The sequence below is a fragment of the Camelus bactrianus genome, chromosome 19 (assembly GCF_048773025.1).
Source record: "Camelus bactrianus isolate YW-2024 breed Bactrian camel chromosome 19, ASM4877302v1, whole genome shotgun sequence".
NCBI lineage: Eukaryota > Metazoa > Chordata > Mammalia > Artiodactyla > Camelidae > Camelus > Camelus bactrianus.
The window spans coordinates 12,224,970-12,242,587 of NC_133557.1; the positions used below are offsets into that span (position 1 = coordinate 12,224,970).

Here is a 17,618-nt window from a genome sequence, read left to right on the forward strand (position 1 = left end):
GAGAAAGATAAATACTGTATGATGTAATTTATATGTGGCATCTAAAAAATAAAACTAGTGAGTAAAACAAAAAAGAAGCAGATTCACAGATATAGAGAATAAACTAGTCGTTCCCAGTAGGAAAAGGGAAGCGGGGAGAGGCAATATAGAGGTAGAGGGGAGAAAAAGGCTTATTTTTGGATTATATGAAAACATGTGTGTGAAACTTTTGAAAATTGTTCACTATAGAATTTAAAGCACTGTATAATCTTCAATTTAAAAAGTAGCCAACAAATTTTTAAATTGTCCTCATAACCTGAGTTAATTTAGTGCTTACCTTTATTTTACAACTTTGTTTACCAACCAACTGCAGCTAAGTATTAAATGATTTTTTTATATTAAAATGACCAGAAAAAAAAAAGAAGTCTTAAAGTGCAAACATCTAGTTTGTTTTATGGCCAGATGTGGATGTGATTCTTTTTTTTATCAAGCCCTTAAAATAATTTTGGTAACTACAGCTTCAAGAAGTGCCAAACTGAATGCAAAGGGAAAAGAGGTTGTCTGAGACAGTTGACAGTACGTACCTCTTTGCTTCCTTTCAGAAACAGTTAACGTTCTTTCCTAATGGAACCTCATTTATTAACATTGAAGGGAAAAGCCAGTTGGCATCCTGCTAAGTAGGAACAGATAGTTTTTTAGTAGAAGACTTTGACTAAGGCCATTCCCCACCCCAATCATTACCTATTTCTAATTTTCATGTTCATAACCAGTATGCAGTCACTGAGTAGTCAGTCTCGGGTTGGCCAGCTTCTTGGAATATAACTTTCTGGTAGTAGTGCTGAAAAGATGCAAAATATGATTAAATGTTCCTTTATCTTTTGACTTCTAAAGTTTTTTTGCAGAATGACAGGCCAGATGGTGCTGTTTAAAACAGTTGTTTAAAAGTTTCACCCTAGCCTTGACATTCATCAAATAAATGTGGAATAAAGACAAGAGAAAAATTTGATTGCTTTGGAAGAGTGATACATCTTATAGTAAAATTAGAATCAGATTTTCTTCATAGCTGTTAGATAAAGTTGTTTGGAATAGTGTTTTTGTTGACATAGCACAGTTGCTTATGGGGGCAGATGCAGGAGAAACATTTCATTTTTTTCCTTCCTATTAGGCATTTGTTAAAGGGTATTTAAACAGATTTTTTTAATGGGAACAGCAAGTGAGATCAGGGGACAGTTCTAGGGCTTGGGGAGCAGCCTTAGGGACAAAGAATAGTCAGAACGAAAAAGAAACAAGCAAAAAACATAATTTTAGCCTGTAACATTTCTCATTTGCATTGCTATGTATCTAGCCTTTAGTGTTTTTAGAATATTTGTCATAAGCAGGTCATAAAGCATTGAATTTTTTGTTAGATCTAGGATTTTCTTGTTTGAGTTGGGTATGAATTCATGAGAGATACATCTGTTTCATGGGACTGAAACAGCCCTAACCTAGCCCAGGTTACTTAATGAGCCTCTCTGGATATTTAAATGTGATTGTTCATTCTTATCTTTTCATAAAGTAGAGGCATTGTATGGACTTCTCTGTCTCTCTTTTTCTCTTTCCCTAGACTCTGTCATTTTTTCCCTAAGAGTAATTAATATTTATAATGTTCTATCAGTCCAATTATGGGCAAGTAATCAAATAGTTTTACAAAGGAAGAACCCAAATGACCTGTTCATTGTAGCTCAGTAATGATACTATCCTTCAAATATGAAGCTAATGTTATTAACCACTGTAATAGAATACCAAATTTTTCAGGTTTCCACTGAGTTTTCAGGTTAACTGTATTCTCTCTGCAGCATCTATTTTTCATTTCCAGGTTAGCCTTTGGCTATTGTGTGTATCTTTTGGCTACAAAGCAAGACCTAAACCTACCCAAACCACCCCACCCGCATACACCCCTTTGAAGCACCTAACCTCTGCCCATGGCTACAGTTACTTATCTCTAAGGAAGTAAGGGAAGCAACTTTACGTCAGTAGTAGAATCTTTTAAAAGAAAGTTATATATGTATAAAGTATACAGAAATGAAGATATGTATAATTTGTAAAATATTAAGAAACTTAAGGTATTTTCTTTATGTGTGACCATTCTGTGTCATGGCAAATTTAAGTTACTTACAATGAAGGAGATTTCAAACCTGGAAGTAAGTGGTAGAATGGTGTTTCTACTTTTACCAATTCTTTTCCTTTTTTTGTTTGTAGATAATGAGCTTCAGTCCCCAAGATCTGCGAAGACGTTTGTGGGTGATTTTTTCAGGAGAAGAAGGTTTAGATTATGGAGGTATAGCAAGGTAGTGATAATATGAATACTCAGAACTTAGTTCCTTTCTTCCAAAGGTATCATTACACTTCGCTTGCAAGTATTTTCTCAATTTTATATTTCAGGAAATGAAATGTAGCAAATTACTATACCTTTCCTTATTCGTGCTCAAACTATAACATTTCAAGAAACATTAGTTCAGCACTTTCTCTCTAAAGTACTGCTAGTTGATTTCACCCACATCACTCATTTAATCTTCAGGATAACCTGTGAGACAATTTTACAGATAATAAATAGGTTTAACGACCCACCAAAGACATACGTAACCGAGTTGTAGAGCCTGGATGTGAGCTTTGCATCATCAAACCAAGAGCCAGTGTTCAGTTCACCACCTTGTATCTGTTCAATGGAGCATAGAACAACCGAAAGTGTTCAGGTCATTTTCCCCCATCACAGATTCCTCATACAGATAATAGTCATTCAGTTCCCAGCAGAGATTTATATATATGTATTCTTTTTTTTTTTGAGAAAATAAGCTGTATAAAATAGGAGTTGAAATTTTAAATGCTGCTTTCTTATCATTGAAGGTTCTAATCAAATCCTAGAAGGTAGACTCAAGCGAGAAATTTCTTTGCTTATTCTGTAACAATATATCATACCAGGTTAAAAATTTGCACAGCAGTGGCAATACAGAAAGCCAAGGACTTTGGTCAGCCAAGACTGGATTTTGATCCTTCTTCTGCAGTCAGTAGTATGTCTTGGGGAAAATATATTCATCTGCAAAAAAGAGTAGTCTTATTTACATTTCTAGGATTATTGTGAAGAGTAGAAGTACTGTTTATTAATATCTTAGTTGAGACCCTGAGTCTTCATGTGCTCACTAACTGGTGGCTGCATTTTAGTGATTTTTACTTAGGTTGTGTTTCACAGCTCACATTTCAAAATGTATGAAGTAATCACAAGTAAATAGTAAATGTGAGTGGAAACATTTAATTGTATACAAGTTTAAGATCTTTAATTCAGAAAGCAGGCAATCATTCATTCTTTTTTTTTTTAACTTTTTTTTATTGAGTTATAGTCACTTTACAATGTTGTGTCAGATTCCAATGTAAAGCACACAATCATTCATTCTTAATTAGAAAATTGACTAGCAGTATTAAAGTGTAAGCAACATTACCACCAGAGGCCATGAATGAACAGGAAAAGAAATCTCAGGCACAAGCTGATACCACATGTATTGCCCCAGATCTGCTCTCCCTACTCTGCTGCCAGACCTACTCATGTTACGCAGTTAGTAATTATAATCTTACACTAATGTTGGTTGGTATTTTCACAGCACTTAAAGTAGAGCTGTGAGAGTATTTTCCTAATGAATGAGTGGTTTGAATTAAATGTTTTATTGCCTCTGTGAAATTTTCTTACTTAATTTAAGATTTAGAGTGCACTAGTACTTAATGAGCATCACTGAGGGGCCTACTAATTGGTGAAATAATGCTTAACTTGTTTTAGCTACGCTGACTACATGGGTCAACAGTGAATTTTAAACTTACCTACATATAGTATTTCATTGATTCTAAGGCTCAAATTTTTGTATTTTAACATCTCTGAGATTGGGATGTATATCACAATTATAATTGGAAAAAAATTTTAGTAGTTCATCAAATAATTTTGTCTTTAAAGTTGATGATGTCTTAGATTCTTTGAAATATAATAAGCAGTGTGTAAATATCTGTAAAATAGATGTCAGTTTGAAGAGAAGCAGTAAAAATCACCGTGAGATTAGAGAACTATCACCATCTGAGGAGTATAGATTCCTGTAAACTTTGTAGCACTGCTCTATGATTTGTTACTTACAGGATTTTTCATCCTAAATTTTCTTTTGATTTCAGAGAATGGTTCTTTCTTTTGTCACATGAGGTGTTGAACCCAATGTATTGCCTGTTTGAATATGCAGGGAAGGATAACTACTGCCTACAGATAAATCCTGCTTCTTACATCAATCCGGATCACCTGAAATATTTTCGTTTTATTGGCAGGTTTATTGCTATGGTAAGTGCAGGTGGAGAACTGAGTTTACTTTGCTAATTCAGCAATACTAAAGCACTGTTTCTTTAACTTTCTTACTTGAAATGTTCTCATCACTAAGGCATGTCCAAGATTGGGTTTATTACACCTGCCCTTTTCCCAGAAATATGCTGTAATAGATCATATTGCAGGGGAGCTTTTTTTTTTTTCTTTTTCTTTTGAGTGACTCATCTAACTTCCTGAAATACAATGATTCTTACAAAATTATCGTAAATGGTATTTTTTTTCTTGCATAGGCTCTGTTCCATGGGAAATTCATAGACACAGGTTTTTCTTTGCCATTCTATAAGCGTATCTTGAACAAACCAGTTGGACTCAAGGATTTAGAATCTGTTGATCCAGAATTTTACAATTCTCTCATCTGGGTTAAGTAAGTTTGTTTCCTTTTAATTTATCAAAATATCATCTGTGCTTTCATTATGGTGTTGGTAACTTACCCAAACTGTAAGCATGTAATTGGTTTATTGAATTTAAATGGTCTACATTAAACCTTACTCATTATTTAAATTTTACAGAAATACATCTGAGATCTTAAGCAAAATATGACTTTAGAACATGATTTTCCAGTTTTCTTACTAATTCTGATGTTATAGTTTAATAATAATTATCTAAGAACATAGTCCTTTTTGACTACAATTGGATAAAAGTCAGGCTGACATTAGATTTTTTAAATCCAGAATAACACTAAATACCAAAGGAAAACAGAGCACCTTGTGAAATATAAATAAAATCTTTGAAGAATAATAAGAGAAAAATTATCAAAACGTAATTGTGGTGAGAAATTTGTGCTTAACCCATCCGTCTGTGGCAAATTAACTATATAAAAAAATCAGAAAATACATGATTTTCATGTTCTAATAAATAAAATTGAATTAATGTTATGTGTCAAAGAATAAACCTTTTCAACATCAAAAAAAAAAGAACATTGTCCTTTAGTTAAAAATTTTTACATGATTGAATTAGTGTGACTGTTCGTTTCATTTGTGCAGAGAAAACAATATTGAGGAGTGTGGTTTGGAAATGTATTTTTCCGTCGATAAAGAAATTTTGGGTGAAATCAAGAGTCATGATTTGAAACCCAATGGCGGCAATATTCTTGTAACAGAAGAAAATAAAGAGGAATATATCAGGTAAGAGAATGCTCCTTTTGACATAGTTTAGCCTTTCTGTTAGACTATATAGCATGTTGATAATTGCCTAGTAATGCTAGTGGACAGTATTTCAAAAAATATTTGCCTTTTTACTAATTATTATGAGAACTTATTGTGTATTATTAAGGACACAGTTGACCACTTCCTACCTTATTAGTGCATTGAGAGAGGAACAAGGAAAATGTTATGGGGGACATCCTTTCATTTAGTTATTATCATGGAGCAAGTATCTAATGATAATTAACTTTGAGCCCTCATGGTTGGGGAAGATTCAGTCATGTAGAAATAAGAGCAAAAGTTATGAGCAAGATAGGGAGGCTGGAAAGCACAAGTCACAGATAGTAAATAAGAGAAGAGTTACCTTGGTGTGTGGTGCTGTCAGGCAACTAACTCAGAGTTTACAGCGCATTTTGCCATGTCCTGCTCTTCAGAAGCCACAGAAAATGAAGAGTCTTTAGAAGATACAGAGGCTGATAAGTGTGATAACCCTTAAGAAAATAGAAGTATAGCCAAGTGGTAGATACAGAAGCCAGGTTACAAGAAATTAAGGTACATAGTCTAAGTTTCTTTTTCACCGAGTTTGGCTGCAAAACCATGAGAGATAGGACAGATTCTTGTGGAGGCAGCAGGGTTAGAGGGACTATCCTGCAGATAAATTCAAACTGAAAATCTTACAAAGAATTAGTCTCATGGGTACTAATGAGTTTTATACCCACTTTCTGAAATACTGAAATTTAACCAGAATTTTGAAGATTTATAAAGTGATAGAAAAGAATTTTGGTCATATGGAACTTTAAATTTCTCTCCAAAAGTGGGAGTTGCAAAGGTAGAAGTATTGCTAGATCACCTTTCTAAATACCAATTCTTTAAACATGTAACATCGTGTCATTGAAAAGAATCTCAAATTTATATGCAGGTATTTTCATGGGCAATATTGTAAGATCTGGTAAAATTTACAAGTAAAGTGATTATGAATTTATTCTCTCATGTTTTGCATTAGTTAATACTTTTATTCTGAAGAGTTATTAGTTCTTTCATATATTCTTAAGACCAATTCTATCAGATCAGGTTGAGATTTCACATAGCTGCTGCTGCTTGAGTTCCAGTTTCTCAATCTCTTGCCTAGTTTTAAATTTTTTAAACATTAATATATCTACTCTAGCTTTTTTGTGATTAGTTTGCGTGGTATATCTTTCTGTATCCTTTATTTTCAATCCCCTGACTTTCCGTTTATGTCTCTTATAAGCAGCATTTGGGGGGGTGGGGATACTTAGATTATTTATTTATTTTGATGGAGGTACTGAGGATTGAACCCAGGACCTTGTGCATGCTACTTTACCACTGAACTATACTCTTCCCCCAAGCAGCATATTCTTAGATTTTACTGTTTTTATTCAGTTTTTAATTGCAGTTAGTGCATTTAATGTCATTACTGATATGATTGAACTTAAGTCTGCCACCTTGCTTTTGCTTCTTATTTTTCCCAATTTCCTTTCTTCTTCCTTTTCTGCCCTCTTTTGAGTTAAGAGTAATTTCTAGTTTTATCTCTTTGGGTTTTTCCTTAGCTCCATGTCTTTAATATTTTAGCAACTGCTTTAATGAATATATACATCCTTATGTATAATTAATATTATACATTAATATTATATATGACATTATAACATAATTATTATACTGCTTGTACAATATAAGAAGCTCAATAGTATAATTCTGTTTATTTCACTTCAGCCATTCATGCTGTTGTTATCATTTTATTTCTTATGTTTATAACCCCATAATACCATATTCTTGCATTAAGCAAGCAATAGATTTTTAAATTTCACATTACCATTTCTGGTGCTCCTCGTTTCTTCTTGCAGATCCATTTTTTCCATCTAGGATCATTTCCCTTCTGCTTTAAAAACTTCCTATACCACTTCTCTTAGTGTGTGCTTGCTGGTAATAAATTCTCTCAGCTTTTGTCTGAAAATGTCTGTTATGTCACCTTCAGTTTTTGAAGGACATTTTCACTAGATTTAGAATTGTAGGTTTATAGCTTTTTCTTTTTTTTAAGCACTTCCAATAATATTCAGTTGTTGGCTTCTATTCTTTTTGATGATGTGAACCATTGTTTTTATTGTTTTCTGAATGAATTTTTTTCTGTAGGTTTTAAAAGATTTTCTAATTTTGTTTTTTAGCATGTTGACTCTGATGTACCTAATTGTGATTGCTTTTGTATTCATCCTGCTTAGCATTTTCTGAGCTTCTATCTGTGATTAATTCTATTTCAGCAGTTTGCAGAATTTTTGTGCCTTTTCTCTATAGATGTTCCTTTTGCTTCATTTCCTTTTTTTTTTTTTTTTTTGTTGTTGTTGTTGTTGTTGCTCTTTTTTAGGGGTGGGGTGGGGGGAGGTAATTTGGTTTACTTATTTTTAGAGGAGGTACTGGGAATTGAACCCAGGACCTCATGCATGCTAAGCATGCATGCGCTCTACCACTTGAGCTATACATCTCCCCATTCCCTCTTTACATACTTCAGAGACTTCAGTTACATGTGTATTTAACCTTTGATATCCCAGATGCTATTTATATTTCTCTTTGCTTCAGTTTGGGCCATTTCAATTGATCTGCCTTTGAATTCACTGCACTTAAAGCTCATCCAATTAAATTTCCATTTCAGATATTTAACTTCTGTTTGTTTCTTTTAAGAGTTTATGTGTTGAGAATCTTCGCTGCTTCGTACATTTTGTTCATCTTGTCCTATAAGTTCTTTAGTACATTTTTAATAGCTTTAAAAAAATGTTTGCTAACTTCACCATTGGGCTGTCGGCAGGCCTTATTCATATAGATTTTTTCTCTTGATTATGGGTCACATTTTCCTGCTTCTTTGCATATGTGGTCTTTTTTTTATTGTGAATGATACATGGTAGAGACTCTGAATTCTTTTTGTTTCCTATGAAGAATAATTTTGTTTTGACAGGCTGTGAAATTGAGGGCAGATCACATTGATAGTGTGGAAGCTTGCTAGAGCTCCTCTATTTCATTTTGCTTTTAATTCTAAAACGTAACCTTTATTCCTAGAATATGAATCATATTCTTTAAAATGGAAAGAAAGCCCAAGGTGTTTTACCATGTACCTTTGTGAGGTACAGATTTACAAATTTAATTATGTCTCTCCTGCACTAGGTGGCTGCTGAAATTTCTGCTTGGGTTTTTGGCTTTCCAGTTATTGCTTTGCACAGGGTTCCTTGGAATCTCATCATCTTCCACATGTATATTTAGGAGTCAGCTAAGGGTTTGAAGTAAATGTCTGCAGATTTGGGAGCTCCTTCTCTTTGTCTTTCTTTCAGTGATTTTTCTGTAGCCGTGTTGGCAGCTTGAAGCTCCCAACCTCATGTCTCCACAGCCCAATAATACTGTTGCTTTTCATTCAAGTTCCATTTCCCTGTACACTGTGTAAATGGGGAAGTACCTAGTAAATGCAGATCTGTTCCATTATGCCAGCATCCTTCAAGAATCTGTCCTCATCCTCATCCTTCAAGAATTTGTGTCCTTCATCCTTCAAGAATTGGTGTCTCTCTGATGCCTTCAAACATTTGTTTTTTATAATTTGCCCAGTGTTTATAATTGAAGTCACCAGGAAGATTAGTCCAATACAACCTACATTGCCATTTTCCAAAATTCAGACTTCTAATAAACTTTAGGACTTTAGTTGCCTTAAGTTGTCAACAGGTAATCAGATCCCTAATATATACATTTGTTTGCCCATTAAAATTGTTAAAAAGTAATTATTCTGTAATAAAACAAAAAAGTTTGTTATTTGATGTAATTTTAATGCTGTTAATATGTATCTATGCAGATGAAGATTAGAAGAAAGTCAAAGTTGAAATCTAGTATGTTTAGTAGAAGAGGTTTTTCATTAAAAATATTTTCATTCAAAAAAAAATTTCTAGGGGGAAACCTGTAAGTTAAAAGAACCTTATGAGACTTCTGCAATGTATGAACCTTTTTGCAATTCTGATTCAATCAGTGTGGAGGAAATTGAGTCAGTCAGTAAGATGTTGAGCACTGAATATTTGATATAAAGGAATTATTGGTCACTTTTTTGTGTGATGTTGCAATTGTAGTTCTGTTTTTAAAATAAGACTTCATCTTGTAGAGATGTATACTGAAATGTTTATGTTTAAAATGAATTCATATGCTATCTAGGGATGGATAGGGGCATAATGAAATAAGGTCGGTATTCAAGCTGAGATATCTGTACATGGGTTTATTTATTTTACTTATATATATGATATTTTTAATAAATGAAGTTTTGAAAAAATTATTTTTATACTTAGAATTTAAAGATAAAATCTAAACTTCCTTATAGCTTTTTTTATATTTATTTGCCAGAATGGTAGCTGAATGGAGGTTGTCTCGTGGTGTTGAAGAACAGACACAAGCTTTCTTTGAGGGCTTTAACGAAATTCTTCCCCAGCAGTATTTGCAATATTTTGATGCAAAGGAATTAGAGGTAATGAGTTTTTCTTCTTTGCTCTGAATGATGCTGTAAATAATGCCTTCAGGTGTCTGCTGTCAACTCACTTTACCATCTTTCCAGTGGCAATAGTATTTTTTATTCTGGCAGGATGTTTCTGAAGCATCCTCAGTCGTTAATAAAAAAGTCCATAATTTATCCAAATATATAAAGGATTACAAAAAAAGAGTATTAAAAACTCTGTCCAATGAGTGACTTATTTATCTGAATATTTGCAAATATGACACCAAACATGGAAACTCAACTTTCACAAGTAATATAGATAAAATTTTGATAAAATTCTTAATGCACAGCTTAAAAGCCAAAGCCTCCTGTGTAAGTTTTTTGAAAGTTGTTTAATATTTGTCTTTTCTTACCTATGTCTGGCATTTTTATATAGGTTGTACAGTTACCTAAAGAAAAAACTATTTGTCTTTTCCTTCCCTAAAGGTCCTTCTGTGTGGAATGCAAGAGATTGATTTGAATGACTGGCAAAGACATGCCATCTACCGTCATTACACTAGGACAAGCAAACAAATCGTGTGGTTTTGGCAGGTTTGTCTCAGTTTATTTCTTTTGGCAGACATACCATGGTTTTTAAGAAATTGCCTATACTACATATGGAAAAGAGTCACAGCACAAAATGTACCAGTTTGTTGAGGCCCCTCATTCCATTCTATTTGTTATAATAAATAACTACAGATCATAACAGTATCCATTTAAGTTTGTTTCCAAGTAAGCAACACACACCTTGTACCTTTGGCCAGAGTGTAAGAAGTCCAGATGATAATATTCCCCTGCATTTGAACTGTCTGAAATATGGTTTTCATCATTCATATCTCATTGAGAATTATTTAATGTTTAGAAGACAAAATTTGAGAGACTTGGTTTGACATCATAATGGTGTCTCCTAAAAAATGTCTTGTTATAAGTACATGAAAAGAAGCTCAACATTACTCATCATTAAGGTAGTGCATATCAAAACCACAATGAGATACACATTCATTAGAGTGGCTGTTATCAAAAATGGAAAATAATCATCCTTGGTAAGGATATGGAGAAATTAGAACTCTCCTACATTGCTGGTGGCAATTATAAAATGATGTAACACTGTGGAGAACAGTTTGGTGGCTCCCAAAAAGTTAAACATAGAATCATATGATCCAGCAATTGTACTCCTAGGTATACCCAAAACAATTGAAAGCAGAGACTCAGATACTTGTATACCTATATTCGTATCAGCAATATTCACAATAGCCACAAGGTGGAAGCAACCTAAGTGTACATCAACAGATGAATGGATAAACAAAATGTGGTATTACACATAAAATGGAATATTGTCCAACCTTAAAAAGAAAGGAAATTCTGACATAAGCTGCAGCATGGGTGAACCTTAAGGATATTATGCTAAGTGAAATACACCAGCCATAAAAAGGACAAATATTGCATGATTCCACTTCTGTGAGGTATCTAGAATAGGCAAATTTATAGAGACAGAAAGTAGAATAGAGGTTACCAGGGACCAGGGAGAAGGAGGCAGAAGTGAGGAGGTAAGTTTAATGCATTCAGAGTTTTTATTCGGGAAAATAATAGAAGTTCTGGAAACAGTGGTGTTGGTTACTCAACAGTGTGAATGTAGTTAATGCCATTGAATTATACACTTAAAATGTTAAGTGGTACATTTTTATGTTAATATATATTTTAGCACAATAAAAAAATGTTTAATGCCTACTATTTATATAAGGAAGTACATAGGAAACTTAGATGACTGAGGTTCTTTAATGAATACGATTAGCATTTTAAAATACTTGACAGTAGTACAGAAGGATAAAAATTATTTACCAAAAAAAAATTTTGGCTGAACCAAAATACCTGTGTTATAGGCTAGGAAGCATATTCCAGAAATTTAATGTTTTGAGCCAGAATTGTAGGAGTTAAAATCCAAATAATTCTGACAACATATAGCTACACCAAAACATAAACAACATTGAGAGAAGAATATATATCTGGATCAGAATTTGTGAGCTTGATATATCATTAGTTTGTAAAACCAAAATGGCTGTTCTGACTCAGACTCTTTGTCCTATGTAACTACGTGAATATTCTATTCTATAGGACAGGATATAGAGGGGAAAGGATGGGTTGCTCTAAAAGAAATGATCTTGAGACTGTTTGAGTAGGGAGCTCTTGGGCCCAGGGCACTCTTCTTTTTCTGTCTTCCTATAAGAATATGCTACTAAGTTAAAAAAAAAAAAAAGAATATGCTACTAAGATTTTTATAGGGAAAGGTTGGTGGGGCTTTGACAAACATGGAGAATCTCTGTTATCCACAGTGGTGGGTACAGTCATTTTCTAGTGCATGTGACCCCGGAAGTTCATGGTTAAGATTTGAAATGATTTTTTTCTTTCCTGTTTAGTACGCTAAACATAGCATATGTTTTAATGTGCTTTTAACAGTTTGTTAAAGAAATCGATAATGAGAAGAGAATGAGACTTTTGCAGTTTGTTACTGGAACCTGCCGATTACCAGTCGGAGGATTTGCTGACCTCATGGGTATGTCTGCAGGATCACTTTCGCTATATAGAAAATTGTTCATCACACTGCTGTTACACTAATGTGTATATAGTGTGTCAGAAATAACAAAGACATGTATAGCCGTTTTCTTAACTAGTTACAGTTATCCTGCATTTATACAAATTTTAAAGTTTGTAGTCCTTATCTGTAGAAATTATTAAGTTTTAGGCTAAACTCCACATTTTAACTCAGTAGGATAGTGGTCTTCTGTATATAAATCTGTTTCTTCATTCAGTCATTTGGTAAACATTTTAGTGTCTCCTAGGAGCCAGGCATTGTTTGTATTATGTTTTAATGATATATTTACCACTTTTCCCTGTTATACCTGGAGCTCCTTTATATGCAGATCTATATATTCATCTTTTTATTTCTGGTGCCTACCACAGTGCCTTTCACATAGTAGTCACTGATTAAAATGTCTGTTGTTTTGAAATCAGTCACCATAAGAATATTATTTTGTGATTAAATAATAAGTAAATTCGAGTCTTTAACACCAACACTATGCAAGTAGGAGGTTAGAAGAGTTGTTGTGATCCCTAAGTCTGCAGAGCAGAGAGTCAGAGTTAAAGAATCAAGTAGGCAATTTTGGATACAGTGTGGAACCAGTTTAAAAGATATCAAAAGTCAGATCAAAAGAATTTGGAGATTACTCAGGGTTTTGGAAGCTGTGGGAATTTTCTGAAGACAGAAGAACTTGCTGAAGCTGTATTTTAGGAAGATTTGATAGCAAGGTATAGTGTGCATTAAAAGATAGGGAGAGCCTGGAAATATTAAAGCAGTGATAAGAATGTGATCTTAGGAAATGGAGGTAGAGATGGAAAAGAAGAGATCAATGCTAGAGAGGTTCCAAAGGTAGAAATAGGACTTGATTAGAAGATTAAAATATAAAGGAAGAATGTCAAAAATATTATTACTATGCTGTGAAAGATTGAAAAGTGTGAAGTGTGAATTGTAAGGCACCTGCTGAGTTTAAGGTAACTATCAGACAACCAAGTAGGAAACGTCAATGGGGGGACAGTTATACAGGTGTTAACTAAAGTATGAGTTTAGAAGTAAGAGGAGAGAGATAAAGTAGAGTCATAAGAGCAGTGAAGCAGTGACATTTAAAACTGTGAGAATGGATGGGCTTATGCAGAAATAGAATACAGAGAAGAGTAGAGAGCTAATGCTTAGAAACATCTGTATTTAGGGATTAGTCAGGAATAGCCTAGAGGCAGACTTAAAGGCCAGGCCAGAGAGAGAAGAGGAGAAATAAATATTCTAGTCTCTCTAAGGTAATATAGAAGGGAAATTTTTATCCAGTGCTGCTGAGAGAGAGGTCTCAAATGGATAATTTCTAAGTAAGTTTTTGGGGAGGGACACGTTTGAGAATGCTGTCTAATTTGAAAAAGAGAAACCATGTTGGGAATTGGGGAGGTAAGGAACAGTGACCAAAATGAGACAAAAATTGGTATATGCTTCTCAGTATAAACTGGAAATCTGATTATTAAGGAAATGAGAACTAGGTCTGCTCTTGGAAATAATATTTGAGGTTGGGTGGAGCTGTCTAAAACAACACAGAAGGATACCTGTGGAAGGCAGAGACAGCAAGATTGTGGTTCATAGAATTTTAGAGGACTTTTGATTCAGTCTTCCACCAAGTATAGGAGGAGAAAGTTATAAGAGTGATGTATATAATAATTTAATGTGGTTCTCAACCTTATCAGATCTAACATCCCATTGAATAACAGAATATCCTCACTAATATTCTGGAATGAAATTGGTAGATGTGAAGTAACATATGTACAATCTGCAGTAAATACAGATACATAACACTTCACTGTAAAGAAGAAATTTTTTCCAAAGTGATTTACACTGAAATGTTTATTTCAATACATGTATATTTGGGAACAACTATGTTAGAAGAAACAAGTGAGTGGCTAGATACTTGTACCTACTTGAAAGTTTTGGGTTTAAGGTCAGAAGCCCTTCTGTATAAGAAGCACTGGAATATGAAAGAACAGATAGAAAAGGTAAGAAATAATAGATTTAAATAAATATGAGAAAAATAGGGAAATAATCTAAATGAATTAGGGATAGTATGCCTGCCAAAATAATTTATAGGTGATCAAAGTAGAGAAAAAATGGGGTAGATCTTATTTTAAAGTACAGTGTCTAATTATGAAATTCCAGTACAGGCCAAGGCTCTGATACGGGAAAAGGCGACAGAGACCATATCATTTGAAAGTTGAAACAAGCTGAAAATAGGAACAGAGGTCTAAGAGTCTAAATGGAAGTTGTTTGGTGTAGGGACAGTGTCAAAGTAAGATTGAAAACAACAGGCAACCTAAAATTATTTTCGGTATATAATGTTTACAACTTGAAGTTTTCAAATTCCATGCAGTTTTAGAAAGCATCCAGGACGATAGTAATATTCGATTCTAAGTCTATTAAAAGCAATCCAGACTCTGCTGTTACATATTAACTATTAAATGAAACTCTCCACCTATGTGGTTAGAAATGCTGTGATGCATTGAGTAAAGAGAGTGTGCAGAGTGAGTAGACTATTTAATAATTTCAAGCTTAATTAATAATTTTAACTGTTTCTTTTCATAATGACCATTTCCTATATTACTTGGCTTTTCACATTTGTGATAACACTTCAATGTTACTAGATATAAAAGTACTACCAGTTTATATTTGTACTGGGTTTAGTCAGGTAGGACACGAGAAAGTTCCTTGGGAATGACTGTCTCACACGTTGCAGGGCATTTTGCGTGCCTGGCCCCTTCTCAAATAAAAAGTCCTACCAATAAATGCTTCCTAGGGAGGAGTAGTGACTTTTTAGAAAACCAGTATTTAAAGATCACCCATTCACAGCTGTCTCCAACACAGAGTAAGTGAGAGGCAAGAGTTGGGTGTGTGTATGCGTAAGGGTACGCCCTACAGGACCAGTAAACGCAAGCATTATTAATATCTACTAGGTTGTTCACATTTTCTAAAGTTTTAACGATTTTCTGTTTAAGTCAAGTTTTGTTGTATAAGATGGTGATTGTAGTTTCCCTGTTGTGTTTATTCTTTTTTTTTTTTTTAATTTTGGGGGAGGTAATTAGGTTCTTATTTATTTACTTATTATTTTAATGGAGGTACTGGGGATTGAACTCAGGACCTCATGCATGCAAAGCAAGCACTCTACCAGCTGAGCTATACCCTCCCTCCTCCCTGTTGTGTTTAAAACTGAAAATAAGTTTTCTATGTGTTCTCTTACGTGAGCTATTATTATAGTACTGTTATTCTGAGGAATACTGGATAAAACTGCATTTTCTCTTGGGCACACATTAACAAAATGGTTCTCAAACTTCTATCACTCATCAGAATCACCTGGAAGTTTCTTAAAACACATATTGCTGAGCCTCACCCCCAGAGGTTTTGATTGAATTCGGTAGGCTTGGGTTAGGGCCTATGGGTGATTTTTAACATGTTCCCTGGTGATGTTGTTGCAGCTGGATTGGGGATAACAATTTGAGAACCATTGCCCTGTCACACTGTTGATGAGTTCACTATATTTTAGGGAGCAATGGACCACAGAAATTCTGCATTGAAAAAGTTGGGAAAGAAAACTGGTTACCCAGAAGTCATACCTGGTAAGTAAAATCAGAAAGAGTATAGAAAAATAGCCTTTTCCCAATTATCCTGTAGATATTAAAATATGTTGGAGATTAGAAATGAAATATTTCCCCCATGATACTGAATTATTTTTAACATCTCTAGTGAGGTATAATTTATGTAACATAAAACTTACCCGTTTTAATTCAGTGATATGTAGGAGATTTACAGAGAAGTAGCCATCTTGGTAATCCAGTTTTAGAGTATTTGTCACCCCCGAACAATCCTTTGTGCCCATTTACAGTCAGTCCCCTTTCTTACCCCTGAATTTTTTTTTAATGTCATATTTAGAAAACTTTAAACTTTGCAGGCAGAGGAAGAAATCACATCTAGATAGCTATACGGAGAGCTACTCTTAACATGGCAACAGAAATAGTATTTTCTAACTATAAATGTAGTTTAACCACATTTGCAAAATTGTGCAAAACTAAAACTAAACCCTAATCTTAAGTGTAATACGTTGAAATTCAACCTATTGTCAACAATATTTGAACTTTATTTTGTGAGACATTTCTGTGGTCATATATAGACCTTGCTGGATATTCCTTTATTTTCCCTATCTGCCCTTTTTATTTGTTTTATTGTTTGTTCCTTTGTATTGTCATACACGTAGCTTTTTAAAAATAGCAACTTTGCACCTTCGTTGAAAATCAATTGACCATAAGTACATGGGTTTATTTCTGGATTCTCAATTATATTCCATTGATCTATGTGTCTATCCTTAGTGGCAGTAGTAACACTGTCTTGAGTACTATAGCTTTTCAGTAAGTTTTGAAATTAGGTATGCTTTCTCCAACTTTTACAAGACTGTTTCTGCTCTTTTGGGTCTTTTGGATTTCCATTTGAATTTTAGGATCAGCTTGTCCATTTCTTCAGAGGTCAGCTGGGATTTTGATACGAATTGCTTTGATTAATTCGGGAGAGTATTGTCATCTTAACAGTATTATGTCTTCTGATTCATGGACATCAGATGTCTTTCCATTTATTTAGGTTGTCTTTAATTTATTTCAGCCATGTTTTGTACTTTTCATTATACAAGCCTTGCATTTCTTCTGTTAAATTTATTCTTAAGTAGTTTAGTCTTTTTAAAGCTATTATAAATGGAATTATTTTCTTAATTTCATTTCAGATTATTCATTGCTAGTGTATAAAAATACAGTTGATTTTTTAAAAAATATACTTTTATTGAAGTACAGTTTACAATGTTGTACAGCACAATACTTCAGTCACATAGGAACATACATACATTTGTTCTCATATTCTTCTTCACTATAGATTACTACAAGATACTGAATATGGTTTCCTGTGCTATACAGTGTGAAGTTGTTTAGAAATACAGTTGATTTTTGTACATTCACCTTGTATACATGTGTTTTGGTTTGATCTTTT

At 33.7% G+C, this 17,618-nt stretch overlaps 1 protein-coding gene and 1 non-coding gene across 6 annotated transcripts in view; one reads left to right on the plus strand and one right to left on the minus strand.

Annotated features, from left to right (window-relative positions):
• ITCH (itchy E3 ubiquitin protein ligase) overlaps positions 1 to 17,618 on the plus strand; it is a 93,407-nt gene that overhangs the window by 71,732 nt on the left and 4,057 nt on the right. For all 5 annotated transcript variants that reach the window (XM_010960836.3, XM_010960838.3, XM_010960837.3 and 2 more), the window contains 8 exons: positions 2,218 to 2,306; positions 4,165 to 4,324; positions 4,597 to 4,730; positions 5,350 to 5,490; positions 9,886 to 10,006; positions 10,460 to 10,564; positions 12,467 to 12,563; positions 16,135 to 16,207. In XM_010960836.3, the coding sequence (XP_010959138.2) occupies positions 2,218 to 2,306; positions 4,165 to 4,324; positions 4,597 to 4,730; positions 5,350 to 5,490; positions 9,886 to 10,006; positions 10,460 to 10,564; positions 12,467 to 12,563; positions 16,135 to 16,207 (920 nt within the window). The remainder of the gene's footprint in view (positions 1 to 2,217; positions 2,307 to 4,164; positions 4,325 to 4,596; positions 4,731 to 5,349; positions 5,491 to 9,885; positions 10,007 to 10,459; positions 10,565 to 12,466; positions 12,564 to 16,134; positions 16,208 to 17,618) is intronic.
• TRNAA-UGC (transfer RNA alanine (anticodon UGC)) lies at positions 15,705 to 15,778 on the minus strand. The gene has a single exon. It is a non-coding gene; the product is annotated as a tRNA-Ala (tRNA).